The 24,587-nt window shown below is 42.9% G+C and overlaps 1 protein-coding gene across 1 annotated transcript; it reads left to right on the forward strand.

Moving 5' to 3' along the window:
• The first annotated feature begins 18,520 nt into the window (after positions 1-18,520).
• LOC146821897 (zinc finger MYM-type protein 1-like) lies at positions 18,521-23,204 on the forward strand. Its single transcript, XM_085609931.1, has 2 exons — positions 18,521-20,674; positions 22,798-23,204. The coding sequence occupies exon 1, from the start codon at positions 18,521-18,523 to the stop codon at positions 20,633-20,635; it is 2,115 nt and encodes a 704-aa protein (XP_085466057.1). The 3' UTR covers positions 20,636-20,674; positions 22,798-23,204.
• Positions 23,205-24,587: the final 1,383 nt, after the last annotated feature.

The raw sequence follows: 24,587 nt of genomic DNA on the forward strand, positions 1-24,587 counted from the left end.
CCAAACTTTCCAGGAAGAAACTGAGGTAGATGAGATTTCTTATGGAAACGTGCTCCTAACTATAACAACCTAGTGGCAACTGCCACTAAATAATATATATCTATATTTCTCTCTCTCCAAATATATATACATATGTATTATATACATTATGTATATTCACTGAAAAGAAGAAAGGTAAAGGGATGTTATAGTTTGGCGAAAATGTCAGTTAAAAGTCAAGTAACTATAACTCATGCTCTCAGCATGCACTGCTCGGACCTCACATATTACATCATTTATGACATTTTCAGTGACTGCATTGATAACATCCCAAATGACATCTGAAATTACATAATTGATGACAACACTCTGCATGGAGAGAGCACGAATTATAACTACAACTGGTTAATTTCAGTGTTTTTATTAGTTTAAAATGTTAATTTTAAACTGAAATTTCTACCTAACTATAACGTCCCTTTAACCTTTGGTTATTAGCTCTGCAAGGCATCAAACTAATGTATCTTTACCCAGATCTAAAGAACATATAAAGTGTACTGTCAGTGACCCAGAACAGGACAGACCCACCTGCACTCTGATTGCTGGATCCAGATTTGCTAAGATAGCAAATACTGTACGTTATCTTACTGAGGCTTTGTATACCTCCCTAGCAGACACCTAAACATCCTGGTCCCAAATTACAAATGGGATTTCATCATGTGATAAGATATATCGACAGGCACCATCAATAAGTGGGCATTGCAAGAGTGGTGCAGCTTGAAAGTCGTGTTATGGCTCTGACAAGGGGCCAATACCGTGCTGGTTTAGATTGGATGTCCGAATTAGAGGACTAAATCGGGAAGGTCGTTACACTGACAATATGAATGATGTACCGCTCAATGTACCGCTCCATTTAGTGGACCAGGAGGACACCATCAACAGAGTACTGGAGGCTTTTAATATTACATGGAGAGTACTCTGGGTTCCTCATTCATTGGCCTAATTCAGCCCTGCAGCCCTTCACATCCTAGATTTTGAGGGCCAACTTTCATTGCCCATTGCCAACATCAGGATGCATCTTGTGGTACCTGGGGATGTATAACATGAGGGATACCGAGGAATGATATCAGCACAACCTACAAGAGGCAGAATAGCATTCTTTTCTGGTTCCAGAGTAGTGTGCTACTCGCCGAAAAGCGCTTTGATGCCTCGTTAGGGGTAGTAAGCGCTATAATAAATGCAATTACAATACAATACACTTTGAAGAAAGATGTGGCACATTGGCAAAAGCTACTGCTTTTGTGATTAGGTCAGGCAGCGATGTATAAAATAATGTCCATGCTGAGAATCCAGTATATACTGCAGGACATGCCTTTCTTGCTATCGCCTGCCATTTTCACTCAAGTACATTTGAAACTCCGGTTGCTACTCTGGAGCGGATGTACTGGCTATCGCTACCTCGAAAAGTCTTCTGTATCTGTAAACAAGACAACTGTTTTTGCACACACAGCTGGAAAAATGGCGATGGGTTTAGTTAATTGAAAAATCTACAATAGGGTGGCGGCACTAAATAGCTAAATTAATTGCAGTGCGAAGAACATTTAATTATCTAAAACAGTGCTTCTCAAACTTTTTAGAACCACGAGCCAGTTTTTAGAACAACACACGTTCGCGAGGCATCTAGTTTAATGGAGGTGTGGCAGGCGATTTTATAATGTAACTCAAGCATCGTGAGGCAGCGCACTCTCATTTACAGACAGCAAATTTTTCATTGAAATGGCCACCAAATCTACACAGACATACAGTTTTACTGATCAAACTATATTGCACACAAATAATAGCATCTGTAATTTTGGGTTCAGTGAATATTTATAATTTGTGCATCACCAAGAAAAGTGCCTTGATGCTCTTAAAATGTTTGTTGCCATCTCATTTCAGAATTACAAAAAAATTGCTTCCTTTTTACTGTCCTAACTGCTGAACACCTACAATTCATTTACAGGTATTTACATGTTGTTGTGTGTTAGCAAAGAAAATGTCATCCTACAGCCTTTTCTCTCATTCTCCCTCTACCCCAGCAAGATTGTCACATAATTCACTTTACTTTACTTTCTCTGACTGTAAAGTGAGAGGTTTGTGAAAACCAATCCCCATTTAAAACAACTAGCAACCATTTCTTAGAAGGCGTCACCTGACATTTGACCTTTGTCGTTAAACCTACAGCAAACATGATAAGATAAATGCAGACTTTAAAGGCATCTTTGTTTATTGTTTGGACTGTCCTGACCCACTAAAAATGGGTTTACGACCTAAACATCGAAAAAGGTCCAAGATTTCAGAACCTCCATTCTAAGCCTCCCTCAAAACCCATAGCTTATTGCAGAACATGGAGTGGGATCCAGTACCACTGGTTAAAGGCACATGTAATTGTCAAGTCCCAGCTAAGATTGTCTGGGAGATAGCCTCTGAAGTTAACAGTACTTAGGGGCATATCAGCAACAACCGGGGAACAATTATCGCTAAGCGCACTTAGCTCTAGGATAATTATCGCCGGCTAGCATGGATTTTTATCGCTGAGATAGCGTGCTATTAGCAACGCTTATCTCAAAAGCAATAAAAATCCTAGCGCTAACTGCCAAATGTGTGATTATCGCTGGAAACCCAGCGATAATCCCACAAAGTATGGCGATAGCTTGCCGATAGGGCCTCACATACATAGCCATGATATCCACCTTCCATAGGATATCATGGCTAAGTCAGTTTCAAAGCAGGCATAAGGAAAGTAGCGATAACAGAGGTTATCACTATTTTTCCTGTCGCTATGCTGCTTTGTGTGAGGCTTGATAATAAGAGAAATGTCGCTTAGCGACATTTCTCCCGTTATCCTGGGGAGGAACGCCCACTTTGCATCTCATTAGAGATGCAAAGATGGGCGTTAGGAATTCAGGCGCTAAGGCAAGGTTTCACGCGATGGCGTGACCTTGCTAATATAGCGATAAAATTACCGCCGCTTTTCGTCCGAAAACGGCCACAAAAGCGGCGATAATTTTCTATCGCCGCCTTGTAGATATGCCCCTTAATTTGTAAGAATGTAAGTGCCAAGGCCCAAGGTATTTCTGAGGAGGCCACCGTGGTCCACACTACCCACTGTGCCGCCAGCACTGCCAAATATAATTGCACAAATCAAGTGTGGCACTATGGAGTATCCCGGGTCACCTTAATCTGTAAAAATAACCTGAACCCACGGGTTGTATAATGTGTTTTTAAAGTATATTGAACACTTTGTTAATGATCTCTGTTCAAAAAAGGGAGACAGCGCCACCATGTGAGGTACTGTCATAAATAAGTGACAGTGAATTGAAATAAATACCTGTCCCAGCACCAGCACAAATTAAGCACTGGAGGTTCATGTGGTCAGTGGTTAAGTGGGTGAAAAAAATTAAAGACACTGTTTAATTTGAAATGTGTCAGGTTCAGCGCAAGAACTGGAGAGTGCCTAAATGGGCACACTGGTGGAGGTCTTACTTCCAAATGGAGGGCAAGGCGTTACATTCATATTACAGAATTCCTGAGTGATGAGAGGGGGGTGATTGCATCTAATGGAACAGCTGCTGCATGTTCTCAAGCACCTCCTAAAATGATGTATTTCTTGGCAGCGTGAAATGCCGTCACATTCGCCATAAATGCTTAGAAAACATTCATATTTTCCTACACAGGTCTTGCTTCATAAAAACATGGTTTTTAGAAACTGCCTTTTATTAGGGCAGAACATTTGATTTTGGCAGAAAAGCTATTTTCTGACACCATGTCAATATTAGTATTTATGTAATTGCCGGCTGCAGTGCTAATTGTTGGGCGCGCGCACAGCGCCGATGAATGTCTCCGAGTCTTCAATTCGTCAATTAAAAAGAAAAGGAAATTGCAGAAATCGGCGATGATTCAGTTTGTGCGGCTGAGTCAGTGAAATAACATCACTCCGGTGATTGCACTCTCCCGAGGGGGTGGGTATGCCATCTGCGATTCTGTTTTAGTCCTAGGTGCGCAAACGGCCTGTTTTGTAAGTCTAATCGTATTTATTTATTGAATGATTGTAAGTTTCCACGATTTACGGTTATAAAAAATGAATAAAGCACCTGCATGGGGTGTACCTTGCACTTTGTCTGGGCGACTTCGTTCCTTATTATAATAAACTTGAATGTCCAATACAAGAACAAATGGTGCTGTGAGGTTTGGAAACTCTGGCCTTATTATGACAGTTTTGCATCGCCACTGCGTCACATTTTGTGATTCAGCGGCAGCGTAAAGAGTGCGCGATGTTGCGCCATATTTACAAAGTGACACATCTAGGTAGATGCGTCACTTTGTAAACCCATGCGCCACGTAGCGACAGATTTACAAGAAAGTGAATCATCTGTAGAGATGCGTCACTTTTCCTGCGCCAAAATGCGAAACCCTTGCGTCACCATGGATGCGCCGTATTTACAATACGGCGCACCATGGCACAAGGATTGACAGATGCGTCAGAAATTCTGACACACCTGTTGACGGAAAAGTCACGCATTGCTGGAGTCGTGTCGCAAGCACGACGCAACTCCAGCAATGCTCAGGGGTGCCCTATGCCTAACATGCTGCGTCACTCCTTACGCCTGCTTCAAGCAGGCGCAGGGTTTTGATGTAGCATGGACGTAAAAGTGACTCAGTGAAATCTCATAGATTTCACTGCGTCACTTTTACGGGGCTTCCTGCGACGGAACGCCCACGCTGCATACATTAAACCTGACGCAGGTTTAAAGTGGTGCAGGGCTTCACAACGTGACGCATCTCCCTAGATGCCTCATGTTGTAAATTGGCCGCAACATTTACGCTGCCGCTGCGTCACAAAAGTGACGCAACGACGGTGCAAAAGTGACGCAAGGGGCTTGTAAATCTGCCCCATTATACCTGCATCAGGTATAATGTATGTGGGGTGGGCATTCTGACGCAAGAAAGCCTCGTAAAGTGGGCAGTGAAATCTATCAGATTCCACTGCGCCCCTTCAAGGACGCCACTGCATTAAATCCCTATGCCTGCCTCATGGCAGGTGTAACAGTGACGCAGTGCTATAATCATAGCCCTCCCTCTTGCATTGCTGGAGTTGCGTCACGCTTCCGACACAACTCCAGCAATGCGTCAGTTTTACGCCGACAGAATCCTGACGTATCTGTCATTCCTTGTGACATAGAGCGTTGTACATTAAATACGGCGCATCCATGGTGTTGCAAGGAGGGCGTAGTGACAACTGTTGCATCGCTATTTTCAAGCAGCGATGCGACAGTTTTCATAAATGAGGCCCTTAGTTTGCAACTTTTTGTGTCTGGAAATAAATGTATTTTAAATGTTTCTACAAAAAGGCTACTGCGAGTGATTTCCAACTCTGCCAATCCAAGTGAAAGTTTGGTATGAGCAATATGGTACAGTGGGGGCCTGTCACCTCTAATTTTGTCGGCGCCCAGTATCAATTTTGTTAGACTCACTGCATTTTCCAGCGAAGCACAAGAACCAAGCTTTGGTAAAGCCAAAAGGCCTTGCTTATGTGGGAGCTATTGGTTTTGCCAATGTCTTTTATTCATGTTGCACAGCGGCGTGGCTGCTGTGCAGCATGGCTAAACGTTTGTGGCATAGAGGAGTATAGCGTAGAGTGGAGTAGCGTGGCGTGGATGCGCTTTGAAATACCCCGCACCTCGAGGACATTGCGTCTACTCTACAGCAGTGTAGGACTGAATAGGCAAAAAAAGCTGCATTTACCCCTTGAAGTAAGTGCTTTTAAATTTTAACGAGACAGAAGCCAAATATAAGGAGATTATCCTGACAGACATCACACTTTCTCTTTTTTTTCATCCGCTTGATAACATCCAATCACATACCTTTATACAAGAGGTCACTATACTCATAAACACCTAATATGTGTGGCTTCTGTCCGTTTGCCTGATTTTTTTTTTTGCCCATTGTGACGCTTGTACGTGAACCAAAATATTTGTGTATGTCAACATATGCTTGACATTTTGAGTGCTTATTACTTTTACCTTGACTAACGCGACAAGTACTCTTTCAAGTCTCACTGCGCATAGGGATATCGCGACATGCGTGTGTTCGGGGGTATATTACCCTTGGTGTTTATTCTAGGTGGCGGCAAATATCTGTACGACTGGTGATCGTGGGCTTATTCAATCACTGGCCCCTTCCCAACTGGTTTTCAACAGTAATGCTACCATATTGTTTGGCTTTTTAATTCTTTTACAGGAGTTCTTTACCATACACCCAGTGTGTGACTACAGGGTAGCCCCCCCCACTCTGTACCATGAAGCTCAGATGTATCCCAGAACAGGATAAGTCCCCATTGTATATGTATCACAGCAATATTTCCACCTGCATGTAAATGCACTGTTTTTATCTTACAGTATAAGTTCACACACAAGAACATGCACCTTTTTTTTTTTAGAGTATTGCTGTGTCCACTAGTGGGTTGAATATGCTGAGAGAGATACATATGTGTGTCGGGAAACACGTCACATATAGCAGACTATGACCTGGAATGTATGTTTCTAGTGAGGTCGGTTTTTATATATGTTATTGTATATTTTTGTTCCTACCTACAGGGTTCACTACTGAGTATGAGTGCAGGTATGAGAGCCATTGCCACATATATTTGCATGATATTTGCGTATTTATTTATGTTTGCAATTTTATATAGCGCGGACATGGCCCAAAGGCATCAGAACACTTTACAATAAGCAGGATACATTGGTTACAGTTATTAAACTAGGATGTTTACATCAAAAGATGTGTGCAGGAGTTACCACAAGAGACAGTTACAGCAGTTGGGCAGAGGACATACTCAGTTAAGGCGTCAGTTTAGATGGTGGGGGTCATATAACGAAGGCAGTTCAGATCACAGTGGATAGAGTACTTATGTCTGGTCGAGGCTGATTAACCAAGATGTCTGTCAAATAGGAGGTGACTAGGCAGGTGGTTAGGCAGAGGGAGGGAGGCAGAGAGTTCCGGATTCTAGTGGCACTACCTGAGAATGACTGGTTCATGTATTGTTCTCGATTGAAGGTGAGGGGTTCCAGGAGCAGTGATTGGGCATCCCTGGAACCCATATTTGCTCCGGAGATTTTCAGTTTCTCGTTTAGATAAGAGGGTGAGGAGGAGTGCAGCGCCCTGTGGGTAATGCAAGCGGTTTTGAATTGGGCCCGTGCTTCAATGGGAAGCCATTGGAGGGTTAGCAGGGCAGTGATAATGTGGTCAAATTTCTTGAGACCTAAAATGAAGCGTGCTGTAGCACGTAGTGTTGCACTCAGTGGGCTTAGGTGAACTTTGGGAAGGCCTGGGAGAAGGGAAATTCCATAGTCAAGTCTGTAGAGAACAAGAGACTGCACTACTATTTTTAGGTCTTGTTCCAGAATGAATTGTCTGATGCTCCGAAGCTGCCTAAGTTGGTATTGTACGCTGGTGGTTATGGCTGCAATGTGTCTGTGAAGGTTGAGATGATTATCAAGGGTGATGCCAAGTAAGCTAGCACTCTGAGCAGTGGCAGGGCAGCCATCCAGAGCGGAAAAGTTAGCCATTCATTCTTGTACTGGGGTTTTAGATTTCTGAGGTGTAATCTAAAGAAATTCTGTTTTCATTGGGTTGAGTTTTAAATGTTGGTAGGATATCCAGTTTTGAATCTTTGAGAGTGTATTTGAGAAGAGGGCAACGTCTTCTTGGGATAAGATTTTTTTGAATATTTGGCTGTTGTCGGTGTAGAGGTGAAAGAGAATCCCAGAGTTTCATTCATTCATGATTCATGATTCATTCAGGGAGTTCTTAAACCCTGGAGAAGACTGTTGACCGGTATGAGCACACAATTCAGTCGAAATACATGGCAGTCATATGTGATTTGGTGAACCATTATCCACCATGCATTTTTGTTTTAATACATGCCAAGGGTACCTATGAATAAAGATAAATTATTTGGGTATACCCTTAGGTATTTTTAACATTAGATCTGGCCCCCCTGTGACTGTCCTAAAAAAAAGAATATCTAAGAACACCCAGGTTTGGTTGAGTCCGCTTTAGTAATATCATCTTACTCTGGTGTAGGGGGCCACTGTAGATGAAGCGTGCCATGATAAGTTGTGGGTGAGGCGACCTCTGAAATATCTCTTTTGAGCCCATTGGTTAGGAGTTATTCCACTTAGAAAAAACATTTCACCAAGTTCCTTTGATACTCAAGCACCCTGTGTGATTTCATTGTTTAATTAAGTAGATGTGCCTGTGTTTTCATCTGCTATCTGTCCTTTTGTGATTGCGTATCTCCTGTGCAACCCAGCTATACAAATGGAAATCTAGCTGAACATTAGCAATATTATAGGGACAGTCTCAACCGTCACACACAAGGCTCACTCAAAACAGTCCCTTGGGACATTTATAACTCAGTGGCAACCCAGCTAAAAAAGGCCAGAGTGGAACACAGAACGCCAACTGGCCACACTGGAGGCCGAGCACAAACGGATCACTTCCAGAGCACTGGCGGGCGGTGTTGGCGCTAAATTCCTAAGTATGTGCACTAGACTTAAAGTAGAGTACACTCTCCTTAGGACTGAGCAAAAATACTAATCCTCTGGCAATAAGGCTGGCAAACTCTGAGCATCCCAACAGAAGGCAAGAGTCGGGGGGAGAGAAATCAAAGATGGCCTTGGGGAAGACATCTACAGATGAAAGGGCAATCACGTGTACCTTTGGGGACTTCTACTAGCATCTCTACAACGAAGAACCAGTTTCCTCCCATGACATGGAGGAGCACCTGTGCACCCAATTAGGCTTGAGGAATCCCTCGATAGCCCCATCACACAGAAGAAATTAATGAGCACTATAAACAGACTTAAATGGGGGAAGTTCCTGGGCCCATATCGTTGCCCTACCATTTTCTATAAGATGTTTTTCAGATCAAAGGCCTTATCCTTTCACCGATCCAACTCTCTGACCCACATACAAGCCTATATTAGTCCCCAACATTTACATCAAGATCTTCACCAGCATACTAGCAGCATGGTTTGGGTCCCTTTTATTAGTCATAGTGGTCCCGGATCAAAAACAAATACTCCATGTCCTGGTGCACATCCAGAGAAAATGTTGTCCTGCGGCTCTCGTTGGACACCAAAAAGGTGTTTGACAGAGTCAATTAGACATTGGTGATCCAAGCAATACACATTCTGGGCTCTGGAGAGCATGCTACTAAATGTCTACTGGCAAAATACAAATACCCAAAAGCCCGCATTAGAGTCAATATCTCGTCACAAATTAACATCAAGCCTAGAAAACATCAAGACTGTCTCATCTCACTCCCCCCCCCCCCCCACTCTTTGCCAGGAACTCTTGGACCACTAGCAACTACTGACAAATCTAGAGAAAGCATCAAGGGGGTACAGATAGGCAGGTACGTTTTTAAGCTGATAATGTTTGGTGATGACATCATTGTGTTTTTAACGGAGCCTCTGACCTTGATGGCCCACTTCTGGACATATATCGAGTGTTCATGGGGTTCACAATCAACCTCACTGAACCTGAAGCTCTGCTACTAAATCCGCTCTCACAAAAGAAGACAGCCTAATGGAAACTGACCCCTATCCAGTAGGACACTAAGATGCTTACCTTCTTGGACATTTGAATGGTGTCCTCTGTATCTCAGACCGTAATGCTAAAATACTTCCCATTGTTGAAAGAACTGAGATAGGACCTCTGTAAATGGATTGTAAACCTCTTCTCCTTGCTGGGACAGATGGCTATCATTAAGATGAGGGTTTTACCCAAGCTGTTGTACTTGTTAGAGGTAATCCCCCTATCTCTACCGCCATCATTGATCAACCAGTTCCAATCGATAATCAGAAACTTTGCATGGCAGTGAAAGAGTCTGAAATGGGCTACAACACACCTCTATTGGTTCACTTCACAAGAAGGACTAGCCCTTCTGAACTTCAGAGATGCAGAGGAGATGGGGGCTATAACCCTTGTCCATTACTAGAACAACACTTGCATAATGGGGCTCGCCTCACGTTCCCCTTCTTAGACTCTCCATTTTCGCCCAAATGCTTTAATTCAATCTAGAATTGACCCTGACACTAGACAAAATAAATGTAGATGTTGGTGGAGGGAGTCTAGGTGTGTTTTGAGAATAGTCATATTCAGTGATTTGAGGAGGACCAGAGGCAGTATGGCCTTCTGGAAAAGGAGTGCTTTCATTATTTCCAACACTTGGTACTGCAACCATCAATTAGGAGTGGAGCTTCACAGCCGCTCACTAAGTTTGAAGTGGCTAAAGAAAGGATGCCATGTCAAGCATGTTGCGGGTAGGAGTCTGGGCATGAGACAATGGGAGGGTTAGCTGGTAAGGGAGCTGAACAACAAAGAGTAGAAAAGGCTGTATGACTAGGTGTGAACATCCATAGTCAATATTAAAGGAAGGGAAACACTCTACAGACTGTTAGCACACTGGTACCACACCCCAGAAAAAATGGAACAAGACAACAGTGAACTCCTGCTGTAGGGGATGCGGGGCAACATGTATCCTTCCACACTTACCCTGGCGCTGACCTAAACTAAACAGTTCCTGGTAGCAGGTCCTTTGAGAGGTGGAAGGAGTGTTCAAAGTAGAGATCCCTAGGGAGCCAGGAACAGTCTTGCTAGACATGACATTCCCAGGGTAACGACTGTAAATTAATTAAGCGGGTAAAAAGCTGTATCTGACCATAGTGGTGACCACCCAATCTAAGCTAGCACTGATGGGGAATCAAACATTACCAATGATGAGGGATTGGCAGACCCAAGTGTGGGAAATGCTGGCCATGGAAAAAATAGTTTCCTTGCTTAAGCACAGACTTAAGTCCTTTGAGGTTGACTGGTCGACTTTACTGACAGCTCTCACTAAAGAATTCAATGAACGAACGCATGTGTCCAAGATATCTTAAAGTGTTACGCTTCATCCAAGAACCCCTCTCACATCACTTTGACACATAGCAAGACTCCATTAGGGCAACATCCTATGCAAAGCTAAGCAACAATGGTGTGGATGATGTCAGTTAAAATTATATTATGATGGCCTCCCTGGGGTGGGAGAGGGGAAGCAGAGTGGGAAACTGGGTGGTTACAATGTTGAAGGGCTTCATGCCTTTTGCAGTACCCACTCTTGTCTCTGGCAGGAAGGTTGTAGGTGATGGTATGTGTAAAGGAAAAACGAATAAAAACATTATATCTGTCTTTAAAAAAATAAAATCAAATAACTATTTTGGTAACTTAAATGTTTTAAAGAAATGCTAAAATGTTTTAAAGAAATGCTAAATTGACATTCAGAATTGACACACATTAAATAAACTCACACACAAACATTATTTAAACACCAAATACTGGGCGTAACTAAACTCAATAATCTGGGACTAATCCCACAAACATTGCAGAAAATGCAGAAATTGTGGGGTTGGGTCAGATTTGCTATTATTATTCTAACTATACAAGCATTGGGATAAGGATGACATTCATATTTACTATTCTAACTCCAGTCTACATACAGTGATGTAAGTGCATACATTGTAAATGCACAGACTAAGGCTTGCGATTTACTATTTTAACTCCATTCCAACAAACAACATGGTAAATGCATAAATTGTAGCGGGGCAATTGTAATATTCCATCTCCAGTTCAACAAACATTGTGGTAAGTGCATAAACTGAGGAGAGGAAGGGGGATTTGTCAAACTCCAATCCTACAAACATTGGTTTAAGTGAATAAATTGAGGGGGGCAGATTTACTATTCTAACTCCAGTCTAACAAATATTAGGGAATGTACATAAATTGTGTGTGCAAGGTGTGAGATTTACTTTCTAACACCAAGCTGATAAACAATGGTGTCCATGCACAAATGAAGGGGTGACACTTTAGTATTACCACCCAAAAAACAACAAATATCGAATAAAATGCAAAAGGTAGTGTTTCACATTCAGTATTACGGATGTAGTAGAAAAAGCAAAATACTCATTTCAGGAGTGCATGAAGTACTAAGCCTCACATCCAAAACTTAAACAAACCACTCCCAAATAAGCCCTAATAAGTACTAACAAATGTAAATATAATAATATCCCAAAAATGTATGTACGCTGAAAATGGTAAATCACACTTACATTTATACACCCCAAAGACGGAAAAGTCAATGATTACACTTTTACACTTTAATAAAAATAATATGAAAATATTTTAAATGTAATCACTATGCACCCTATTCTGGTGAAACACCAAATATCATAAAAATTATTTATCTTAGAATGCACTCCAAAACATAAGCACCTACAAATATAACAAACCTCATTATTTAAAAAAGATCAGAAAATATATATAAAACATATATATTAACTAAAAACCCTACCCGCCCAATCCCCATAGCAAACCCAAGACCCACTTAAAACATAGAACACATGCAGCCAAATATATGATACCCCAAATTAAGCTTCAATAAACATAAATAATTTTCCAGAAAAAATCAATTGAGTCCCAAAACAATATAACAATAAAAACACATTAATTACAATAGAAACATCACCCATCCTATTTCTTAACGTAATACACAACACAGAAAATTATTATTTACACCCCAAAATAAAATAAACGTACATTTTTTTAAACAACCACAAAACGAACTTACAAAATAAACGTTGGGGACATTTTCAATAAGCATTTATTGAACCAGAGTAATTTTAGTATAAAACATGTTTGCTGTGACAACCATTAGACAGAAACAAATGTAAACGTTTACAAGCACCAACAGAGTAAATAGAAGGTAGAATTCTACCATGGTGCTAAAACAGTGAATATATGCAGGCATATAAACATAAGAGTACTCCTACGATGCGGACCCTACTTAAGTGAACCTAAGTGTACATAGCATGTATGTGAGTGTAAAACAAGAATCCCCTAGGAAAGAGCCAACCTCATTACCGGAAGGGAGAGAGTGAAGGACCCAGTCTTGGTCACGAGTTGGACACCCCGCAAGGGATGTCAGGCCCCTGCGTGTTGAAGCTTCAGCAGGCCGGGACCCCAGTGTCTTGTGTCAGCGTGGAAGCGTCTTCTCTGTCTATCTAGTGAAGGTATGGTTATTTTATACCATAATGATAGCAGTGGGGTTCCTACCACAATCAATTTGTTGTGAGTACGATTATGTAAATGAGCCTAAATCAATACCTGCAGTTATACAAAGTAGTTCTGTCACCCTAGGATGAAGATGATCGTGACTTGTATACAGATTATGTTAATCCTGTTATGTACGTCATGTGCAGGAGACTTTTCTAATGCATAATAAATTAGGCTAGTTTCAAAGAAACCAATCGACATTTATCCAGCACATAACTAGAAGGTTAGTGCTAGAACTGGTATGCAGAGCAAGGTGGGACAAATGTAGGTGAAAGGTCCTTTTACTACTTAGGCTTAGGTTGGGGAACATAACACCATCAATCCGGGAACTATGCCATACCTCTCCCTACTGAGCGTCTCCCTCTTTGCCACTGCTCAGGCTTGTGCTACTCAGAGCTCTCCACCCCCACTGAGTCACAGGGTGCCATATCCAGTCCATAGTGCAGCCGCGGTGCGTCCATTGGGGCGTAGGGGCGTAGCCCCACCAGCCCTGGACCCGCGTTAAAGAATTAAAATAAATGTTAAACAGAAACGCGAAATAATTACCATTTAATTACTTATTCGGCGCCGGGCAGCACCCGACTTTATCGGGAGTGTGCAGGGGGGGGGGGGGGCGGGCCGGGCTGGCTGGTGTCTGTGTTTAAAAAAACGTTTATCCCCGCATGCATGCTTCGGGCAGCAACTTGCCCGAGCATGCGCACCCAGGCCGGCCCCATTAGCTAGTAGGGGGGGGGGGGTGCAGGACCTGCTGGCGGCAGCGCTGGCAGCAAAAGGCCGACAGGGCGAGGAGTCACTGTGCCCTCCAAGCCAATCCTGGTGCTGCATGCAGCGCCACTGCGCCAGGATTGGCCGGTCACCGCAGGGGCGGGCAATCCATATTGGATGCCGAGCGCGTGACGTAAGTAACGGTCGGGTTCACTTCTTCACTCTGTCTCGACTGACTCGTGCGCGTCGCTGCCTGAGCCCAGCCTCGTGGTCGTGAGGGACGGTGTGTGTGTGGCTACTGCTTGCGCAGGACCTTCATTAGTTCCCCAGGTAAGATACAACTTATTTTTATTTATGGCCTGGGAGAGAGTGAAAATGAGCCGTGAGGGGTGCTGTCCGGACCGGATGATAGAAGTATGAGGCGGTGAAGGCAGGTTGGTTATAGGCCTGTGAAGGGACGGTGGCACGTGGCATGGGTGAGAGCCTGAGGTCTGCCAAGGGGGTGAAGCCGGGATGAGAGGCCTAACGGGGGCGGGGGGTGAAAGCATTGGACTGGCATAATTATGCCAGTCCAATCAGCAGTATTGCATTGCATGTCCGGAGCTCATTTGCATTAGCGCGAGCTTTGTCTTTCACACTGTGATACTAATTGAATGAGACTGTGACATCAAACATTTCAATCGACCCCTGGTGCCGGGGTCAGGCAGTTTTGCCCTTCCACTCTATTAGCACTCCAGTGTAATTGTGTTTGGCGGCCGCTTCACTAGTACCTGGTCACGGGTGAATGCAGATTTTGCCTTGAGATGGTCAATTGCAGATCACTCTGGAGTGGACCGGGCCGGCTGGGATAAAGCCTTGTTCTTCAAAGATGTGAAGTGACGTGTGATATCCTGAGATCGTGGGGCGGGGGACGTTCCCAGAGGAGAGGAAGAGGTTAACAAGAACTCTGGCTGAGTGTACCACTTTAACTAGGTGCATCCCTAGGAGATTTACACAGGAGCATAAAATGTAAAATGCCAGTTTGTCTTCATAATCCAGCCAGTACACAACCGGAAAGGCACTTGCTTCTTGTGTTTTATCCTTTAAAATGGATTTTAGAATGTATTAGTTGCGGCTTAAAGTAGTAATAGCTTTTACCTATTTTTACAGCATGGCCTTTCTAAAAATACCAACTCAGTCAGCCCAAACTTTGCACTTCTACCCATTATATTGTTCTAATCCAGGTAACTATTTTGAATACACCTCAATTGTTAAATCAGTGCATACACTGTGCTACATTAATTTGTTAACAGTTGTTGTCAATGCCATTAAGATGTGTTGCTCTTTTTTTCTCTGCCAAAAAAAAACCTCTGTTTACCAAGTATTTGTGTTGGCAACAATGGTGCTGTAAAATGCCTCAAAGATAGCATCGCCCCCCAGATCAACACAGTATACCAGACCTGCTACTGTCCCACGTTTCAATTTTTCAACTAAATGTCAAAACAACATGGTGATGGAAGAAATGCTTGAATGTATCTCAGCCACTAGCCAGGACTTGATGCCGCATTACAGACCCTCGCTTTTCACCCACTGTGCCACCCTAGATACACCCGCCATTTTTTAAAAGTTGAACACAGTCTCTGATGTGCACAAGCACGTGTATGCAAAGCAGTACAGTTATCCAGATCTCAACTGATTGATAAGGGGAAGACCAAGAACTACTTATATTTAGTGCAAATTGGAGAATGACAGTTGGATGGATAGATGCTCGTATTGGGCAAAATAACATATCACCAAGAGCTGTGAATTCTCATCTCCATGGCAACTATTGTAAGTGATCATACATTGGGATGATTGTATGTCTCTGTAATTGATCATGTCAGAGATGGGGTTGTTCTCGCAAAAGAAGAAAGATGACTTCAGAGAAATTTACAAAACATAACTATATGAAATTGGGTTACTGGCTGGGTTAAGGGCTTGAACCTCAACTCAGGCAGAAACCAACCTTCCTGTCAGGGCAAAGTCACAAGCAACCCCAAATTAACCTGTGCCTAACCTTCTGTTAGCTTGGCACAAAGCAGTCAGGCTTAACTTAATAAAGTATTAATGCAGCACTTCAAACAGCTATAACTGAAAACAAAGCACCAGAAAAATACCACACCAATTCAGAAAAAGAGAATAACATTTAATAAATTATCTAAGACCAAAACAACAAAAATTCAATCAGTAGAACTTGAGATTTAAGTGAAAATAGTGCTTAAAAGCACAAAGCACCAGCTGCGATGGACCGGGACAAACTCACAAGTTTAGGCTGACCACGATCAAGCACAGGCCAGATACAGTGACTAAGTTAGGCCCGCTGAACAAAGTACCTAAAATCAGGGTTGCTAAGCTTTGCAAAATCTCACATGGAGGATGCGCCATGCAGTGGTGGTTCCGCAGGGCTATGAGGCAAGGTCCTGCATCAAGGGTGTGCCACGCAGCAGTGATTCCGGGGTGATGCAGGGCTGAAATATGAGGTCTTGTATCGAAGATGCACAGCGGCAGTTTCAAGGCTGCGATGTAAGGTCCTGCATCAAGGAGGTTTCAGGCAGCGGTGCGTCCGAAAAGATGTGGGTTCCTTCGTTGGGGATACAGGGCTGCGAGGTGATGCGGCACGCTTCAGCAGTTCTGCATGGATCACAGCTGGGCTGGCTAAGCAACTTCTGGCCCACTTTCAAGGGTCCAGGAGTGGGGTGGCAACCCTTGGGGGGGGGGGGGGAGACTCAGCAGACAGAGTCCAGCTGTTGGGTTCAAGGTGGTTGGAGCCTTTTCTATACACAAAGCTATGAGCAGAAGGCCAGCCGACTAGCCCTTGGAGTCACTCTGGTGATCAAGATACAGGTCCAATCCATCTCACTCAGACAACAGAGTAGCAAGGCAGCAGAGTAGCAGTCCTTCTTGCAGCAGAGCAGCACAGCATTCCCTCTCAGTCTTCCACAGATCCAGAGGTGTACTGAAACGTTAGGTCTGATGGTCCAATATTTATACTTGGTGCCAGCTTTGAAGTAGGAGAAGGTCCTGGAGTTTTCCACCCCCAGTGGTGTTGGGTTCCTACTTCACTGCCCTGGCCCCAGCTTGACTGGGGGCACATAGGACTAGTGTAAAACCCTTTGTGAGTGTGCTTACGCAGATCCTTTGTGATGTAAAAGTGTGGAAGATGGCAGCTCCAATCCCTCCCCAATCAAGTCAGAGATGTCCCATCCTGCCAACACCGATTTCTCTTTTATTGTACTGTCTGGGAGCAATACACAAAGACCAAATGCCAGCTATACCTAGTCATGTGACCTAGGATACAGGCTACAGACACCAAATGGTCTGGACAAGAAAATCCTACCTTTCTAAAAGTGCCATTATCAGAATTGCGATTTAAATGTAACTTCACCATTAAAGAAGGTTTTAAATTATAATTCTTAAGACACCAAACTCGATATTCCCACCTGCTCCCAATTGAAAGTCAACACTCATTAAATATCATCCTTTTTTTCACTATTAGGACATGTAAAAGTAAAAAGTACATGTCCAACTTTTTAAATGCACTCAACCATGCCCTATGGCCTATTTAAGGCCTACCCTAGCGGTGTCTTGTATGTATTTAAAAGGAAGGCTTAGGTCTGGCAAAAGTTATATTTTGCCAGGTTTAAGTGGCAGTTTAAACTGCACACACTGACATCAATGGCAGGCCTGAGAAATGTTTGAAAGGCTACTAAAGCAGGTGGTGCAATAAGTGCTGCAGGCCCACCAGTAATATTTAATTTACAGGCCCAGGGTACAGATAGTACCACTTTACTAGGGACTTACAAATAAATTAAATGTGCCTTTTACCAGCTCTTTCATGAATAATTCAGGAGCCGCTCTCAAAACTTCAAACAAGCAGATCGTAGGCAGGGAAATGTCAAGGCTCATTAATTCACCACCGTGTGCTGACGTCCAAAAACATGCGGATAGCTAAATAAAAGTTTTAACTTTTGAATGTACACTGGTGAATATTTAATCTGATTCAAATGAAATCTGTGAATTTCCCAGTGCGTTGCGAGCCTGCCTTTATTGTTTTGTGAATTGTAATGGGTATTGTTAATATTAATGCTTATTGGAGCGTTATGTTTTTTCCCCACAGTCTTTGTTTCATTACCCTACTGTTTCAAAAATAAATTGTTATCTTTTCATTTTCAGCACCTGACAACCTGAAACATTACCGCATTTTGGGGCAATTTTCCAGCAAACAACAAGAGGACCCCAACCTCCTTTGCTGCTCTCTCACCCGACCCCGGCTACAACCCAGCAAACACCAGTGTTAAAGGTAAGGCAACTGATGCTATATATTTTTTTACATCGTAGTTAGAGCATGTATGTCATGTGGTCACTCTCAAGGCCCTCAAGCAGTGTCTTTCAGTGCCTCCAGCAACACTATGGCACAGAGAGGCAGGAGGCAGTACGGCTCTATTTTTAGCAGTCATTTGAGATGTATTAGGATAATGCACAATATATATGTATAATGTATTTATACTGAAATTTGATATTATTGCACTGCACCTTATACGTTGTACTTTGATTATTGACAGGTTTCTTTAATATATATATATATATATATATTGGTAAGGCCAGCAACACCCGACACCCCATCATGAATACAGTACAAGAGCTGATTACAAAGTCATTCCAGTCACGGCCACTTGAACAAAAACTGAAGTTAAAAGAATTGGGACCTCATCAGCCTGAAATAAACCTACAGCAAACTACCCAGGACAGAGGAAAAATGTCAAAACGTACATTCTCAAATGCCTGGTACACAAAAGCTGATTGGCTTACAGGCTGCCCTATACGCAATTCTCTGTTCTGCTTCCCCTGCTTGCTGTTTGGCGGTGACTTTTCTTGGACACGGCAAGGAATGGTCGACCTGAAGCACATCGCTGAAAAAATAAAGAAGCATGCGCTCACAAGAAATCATCTGGAAAACCTGACAAGACTGGGAATGTTGGGGGAAGACGCACCAATTGAGCAGCAGATAAATGATGCGTATCGCAAATCCATTCAAAAACACAATGAAGCTGTGGATAAGAACAGACAAAATCTATCCAAGATCATTGATTGCATTCGTTTCTGTGGTGCTTTCGAACTGGCATTGCGAGGCCATGATGAATCGGAAACTTCCTCAAAACCTGGGATCTTCCGAGGCCTAGTGGATTTAATGTCAACCATAGACCAGGATTTGGAAAGACATTTAGCACATGCTACAGTCTTTAAGGGCACCTCTAATACAATACAAAATGAACTCCTTGACTGTATGCTCGAAATTATAAGAAGCCATATTGTGCAAGAGTTGCGAAACACAGACTTTGTGGCTATTCAGGCTGATGACACCACTGATGTGTCCACTCAAACACAGTCCGTGTTAGTGTTTCGGTACCTTGACAGTGACAGAAACATTGTGGAAAGATTTTATGGCTTCACGCATTTAAGTGACTCTAGTGCAGCAACCATCACTGAAGCAATACTGTGTCAACTGGACTTAATTTTCCCGGACCTGCCTCAAAAACAAAAGCTTATCGCACAAAGCTATGACGGTGCATCCGTAATGAGTGGGAGCCTTAGTGGAGTTCAGAAGAGAATTCGAGATGTGTACCCTAATGCTCATTTTGTGCACTGTTACGCCCACCAACTCAATCTTATTATGCAACAGGCGGTATCAAAGATCAGAGAGACACGAGTCTTCTTTCAGGATATCGGAGGCATAGCAGCATTCTTCACACGTTCCCCCAAAAGAACAGAAGCCCTTCATGAGATTGTGGACAAAAGCGTACCAAGGGGATCCTCAACTCGTTGGAACTTTCACATTCGTACAGTCAACTTAATCTTTGAACAGAGGGAGGGCCTTGAGAAATGTTTTGTCGCCATAGCATCCAGAGCAGACTTTGATCACACAAGTCAGAATGAAGCCCATGGCTTTATTAGAACACTACAAGACAAAGAGTTTCAGTTCTTACTGTTTTTATTTCATGACATAATGATTCCTGTTGATGTGTTATACGATCAGTTGCAAAGAAAAGACCTAGATACTGTCTCTGTGAAAGCCAATACATCTGCATTTGTACAACAGATTATGAAAGTGAGAGATGGGGTTGAAGATTTAGAGAGCAAACTGCCGCAGCATTCTGTTTTTGCAAACCGCAGACAAAACATCACCTCTCTGGTTCGAATTGGAAAGGAGATATGTGACATTGTAATTGTGCAGGCGAAAGAACGCTTTTCGTTCACAAAACATTTGGTGAGTGCGACTTTATTGCAAGGTAAAGAGTTTGCACAATATGATGAATCCTTCCCTGAGCGTGCTCTGAATCAGGCTGTGGAAGCGTATCCTATGCTCAAAAAAGAGCAGCTGAGAACTGAGTTAACTGTACTCTACGGAATGCCTGTGTACCGGAAGGCCACAAGCGCCTTGACTTTGCTGAGTTTAATTCATAAACTGCATATGGAAAACTCACTTACAGAGACAGTGACTTTACTAAAAATTGTGATTACGACTCCAATGACAACAGTAGAAGCTGAACGATGTTTTTCAGCCTTAAAGCGCATAAAGACATTCCTCAGGAACACCATGCTAGAGGAAAGACTAAATGCTTTGGCGATGCTATCTGTAGAGAGCAAGCTAGTCCAAAAGATACCGGACTTCAACATGAAAGTAATTGACAAGTTTGCTACACTGAAAGAGAGACGTGCGGATTTCATCTACAAAAAGTGAATGCTGCTACTTGTTTGAATACAAAAAATTCTGATTGAGGTAAGAAATGCATTGTTATCTCTGTTTTTAAAAGTTTTGTAGTGTTTGTTCTATTTGGAGACTACACAGATTTGCTCACCTTTGTTCACTGGCCTGACCTGTCTCCCGCAGGGTGAACGATTCGTTGCTTGTGTTGCCTATCAAACCTTTCCCCTTGGCAAATTGCGAAAACCTTTATACCAGTGGTTCCCAAACTGTTTACTCCTGAGGACCCCAATTGAGTCACCACTGGAAGCCGGGGAACCCCAAGCAATTTGTATGACTTAAATTTCAAACATTAAAACAGTAATTCGAAAACAATAAACACACGTGTGCACACAAAACGGATACTCGAATTACTAAGGATTTTAGTATTTTATATTGAAAGAATTTGCAAAAAACAGGAGGGTTAGCGCTGCATCTCCATGACTAACTTTTAAATGGTTGGTTTTATTTCGCAGTATGAGACTCCTGCCAGGGCCAGACTGGAAACCCAAAGCAGCCCAGGCAAATGTTTTCAGACCAGTCCCCATACAGTGCACACCTAGTGCAGTGAGTGCGCCTGACCACTACAAAGGGGGCTTTGGGAGGCTCTCCCCCCAAGACAATTTAGGAAACAATGGTGCAGTCTACAACAAATGTATCATTATATATTGAATTGTATCAGCTTTTAAAGAGTAGTAAATGATGACCTTACTATGCACCAGGATATGACAATCTTTGTTGGGGTTCTTCAATGATTCCCATATTATCCTCCTCCAACAGTGCCTCTCATCTCTCCATAGCCCCTCTGTCACATGTATTTAATTTGTTTTATAACATCTCTCATACCATTGAAGGATGTCAGAGCACCTTAAATCACACACATATAGGGGCTGATTTACAAGCCCCTTGCGCCACAGGTGCGTCACAAAAAGTGATGCACCAGTGACGCATTTTAGTGCCCCATATTTCCAAGGCAGGAAAAGCAACCCTGCGTGACTTTTACTGGTCTTGTAAATATGGCCCAATTGCACACAGCACTTTACGTGAAAGGGACGTTCCATGAGTGTTGCTGTGGGTGTTCCCACGCATAACCCATGGAACCAGACACATTTCCAGATTTACGAGGAATCGTACATCTGGAAATGTGTCTGAATGCTACGCCACCCCAGGGGAGGCGTAGGGAGGGGCAACTTGGAGAAATGTATTAATTTCTCCTCTTTCTATGCATGTTGCATTCTGCAGCACGCATAGAAACAGGATATTACCTCTGGTGATTGTTTATGTACAGGAAGGTGTCCCTTCCTGCACATAAACAATCAGTAAAACAATGACGTTTTGCAAGTTCTATGTGTGCTAATGCAGCACACTTAGAAGTTGAAAAACGCCATTTCTGATTGTTTACATGCAGGAAGGGTTACTTCCTGCACATAAACAATCTCCCCACGACACAGGCATCCTTGCACCATGGTGCAAATGTGCCTGTGCAGGCGTATGGCAGCAGTTTGTGCGCCAGCACAGGGGGAAGCACAGAGATGCAACATATTGTTGTAAATATGTCGCATCCCTGTGCTTCGAAAGTGACTCAGTGCGGCGCAGCCAAATGGCTTGCGACACACACAGTCAATTTTCTTGCAAATCTGCCCCATGGAGACAATTATTCATACGTGTAAATCAGTGTATAGAAAATGTTACATAAGGCAAATGCGACTACAGGGTGTAGGATTCACATGTTATTCATACTGGTAGGCATTTTTAAAGAGTGCTTGGTCTGGAGAAGCACAAACTCAGGATTCAGAACATAACAGTGGTTAGCATTGACTTTAACAATAAAAATGTATTTCCACCCAAATAAACCTTTTTAGCAGGATTAGGATAATGAAAGACTTGAAACAAACATATGTTTCTAACTTGTATCATGCAGCTTGCAAGCAGCTCTTTGATGACAGTTTATAGGTCACTGTGCTAGATTACTATTGTCACTTATGAACTGCACAGTAACAAAAGAATCTGTGACTAAAGCAGTAACCCACTAACCTAGGCACATAAAAAATGTTTTTCAAAATGCATGGTACACGTTCTTTGCAGTAGGCATATTAACCCTCTGTGCTACATTAGATAAGTCAAAGCTGCCACTTGACACAACTCTCATCTCTCTCCAGCAGGTACATTAATCACCGACGTAATCTTGACACTTTTATTGTTGCTGGAAAACTGCTGATTCTACAAGGAACTTTTTTGTGCTTTTAAAATTACTGCCTGAGGACCCCCCTGGGAATGTGACCACAGTTTGGGAAACACTGCTTTATACCATTTATATTTGGGGTACTTGCGTGGACCTATGTGAAGTGTGTGTACAAAGTTCAGCTCAACCAGAATCACGGTAACAGCGCATTGCGCTGCCTCTTTTATATTCAGTATATTGTAAGACTGTTTTTCTTCCCCCGCCTTTCCTTGTTTTGTTTCCCTGTTTTCCCCTTGCTTGCCATTCGTTACTCTAGAGTCTAATATTCAGTATGTTGTAAGACTGTTTTTCTTCCCCCGCCTTTCCTTGTTTTGTTTCCCTGTTTTCCCCTTGCGTGCCATTCGTTACTCTAGAGTCTATTCTAATAGAGTCGGAAGGCCGTAGGGGAAGACTGTGGACTTTTCTTCAAGTTCCTGACGCTCCTGCGGAACGAGCCTGGCAACCATTACACTGCTGTGCAACTTCTTCTACTCTTAGAGCTGAGATTTCCATGAGTCTTATAGTCTGAATTCAGCACCTGAGCAAAATAGGACAGAAAGTATGAAGCTCTGTGGTAATACTGAATAAGCAGCTACCTATGTTATGCCATCTATTAATGTAATAACTGCACTTTCACAATTGCTGCTTTAACCTTCCTGCTTTCTCAAATTTGCTTGAAAATGCACGATTTTTCTTCTTTTTTTCCAAAATTTTCTTGGGGGGGGTAACCCCCCCAAACCCCCCTTTTGGGGTTCGGGCTCGCTCGCAGTGCTCGCTCGCTACGGTGCTGTATGCTAATTCGGTTGCGCCCCACCACTTTCAAATCTCACCCACCGCCCCTGCCATAGTGTGCTCTCCACTTCCCTCACTTGTTGTTGAATTTCTTAGGCCAGCCTCTGCCTTCGTAAACCACCCTTTCCGCCTCCATGCAAATGTTCATTCCTTCCTTCTGCTTATTTACTGATGGGGACTGTTGTTTGCCCCATATTTGTGCCACATTCCGTTTTGCAGTGATCGAGCTCAGCATACAGAAACCCAATGCTACCCTGGGAATAAACTATGTGTCCCCCTATGGGTGGGACTCTAAACATATGTTTAAAACGCACAACACTGAAAAATAAATGACTATTTGAATTTGAAAAAAACTTTAGTATTTGCTGGGGGTCGCGTAACTAGGTTAGTTATTAGGTGGCAGAACCACTGTTCCTATACTGTACTTATCCCCAGGTTCTGCGCATTACTGGGTTACCCCATTGAGATTATCAATAACTCTGGGAATAACAACATCGTTTGGATCCCAATTATCACAAATTGGCCACCTTGGGAATGTCAAGTTCCCAAAGTGCCTCCAGTCCTGGAATCACTTCCCCCTAGTATATGTTAATCTTGGGACATCCCCAGAGTATGTGAAGGAACGTCCCTTCCTCAGTAATACACGGTAAGCTGTTAGGGGCTGGTGGCCCTTCCCATTTTGAAAAGTTTGCTTCTATTAAAATTAACTTGGTAGTGCATTTTCAGTTGTATTCACCTCAGCTGTGCTTTAATTGCCACTTCCCTTTGATGCATCAGAGTTGCCTCTCAATCAATATCTTCCAGGGTCCCTATCTCCCTGTTCCATCTAGCCTGCAAGGGCTGGAGGTTATTGGGCATATTATTAATAATGACACAGTAGAGTTGCAAGTCCGGCCGTTGAGTAATCTTGCTTCTCAATGCTAACTTTTCTTGGGA

This window comes from Triturus cristatus, chromosome 6 (genome assembly GCF_964204655.1).
Source record: "Triturus cristatus chromosome 6, aTriCri1.1, whole genome shotgun sequence".
Classification (NCBI taxonomy): domain Eukaryota; kingdom Metazoa; phylum Chordata; class Amphibia; order Caudata; family Salamandridae; genus Triturus; species Triturus cristatus.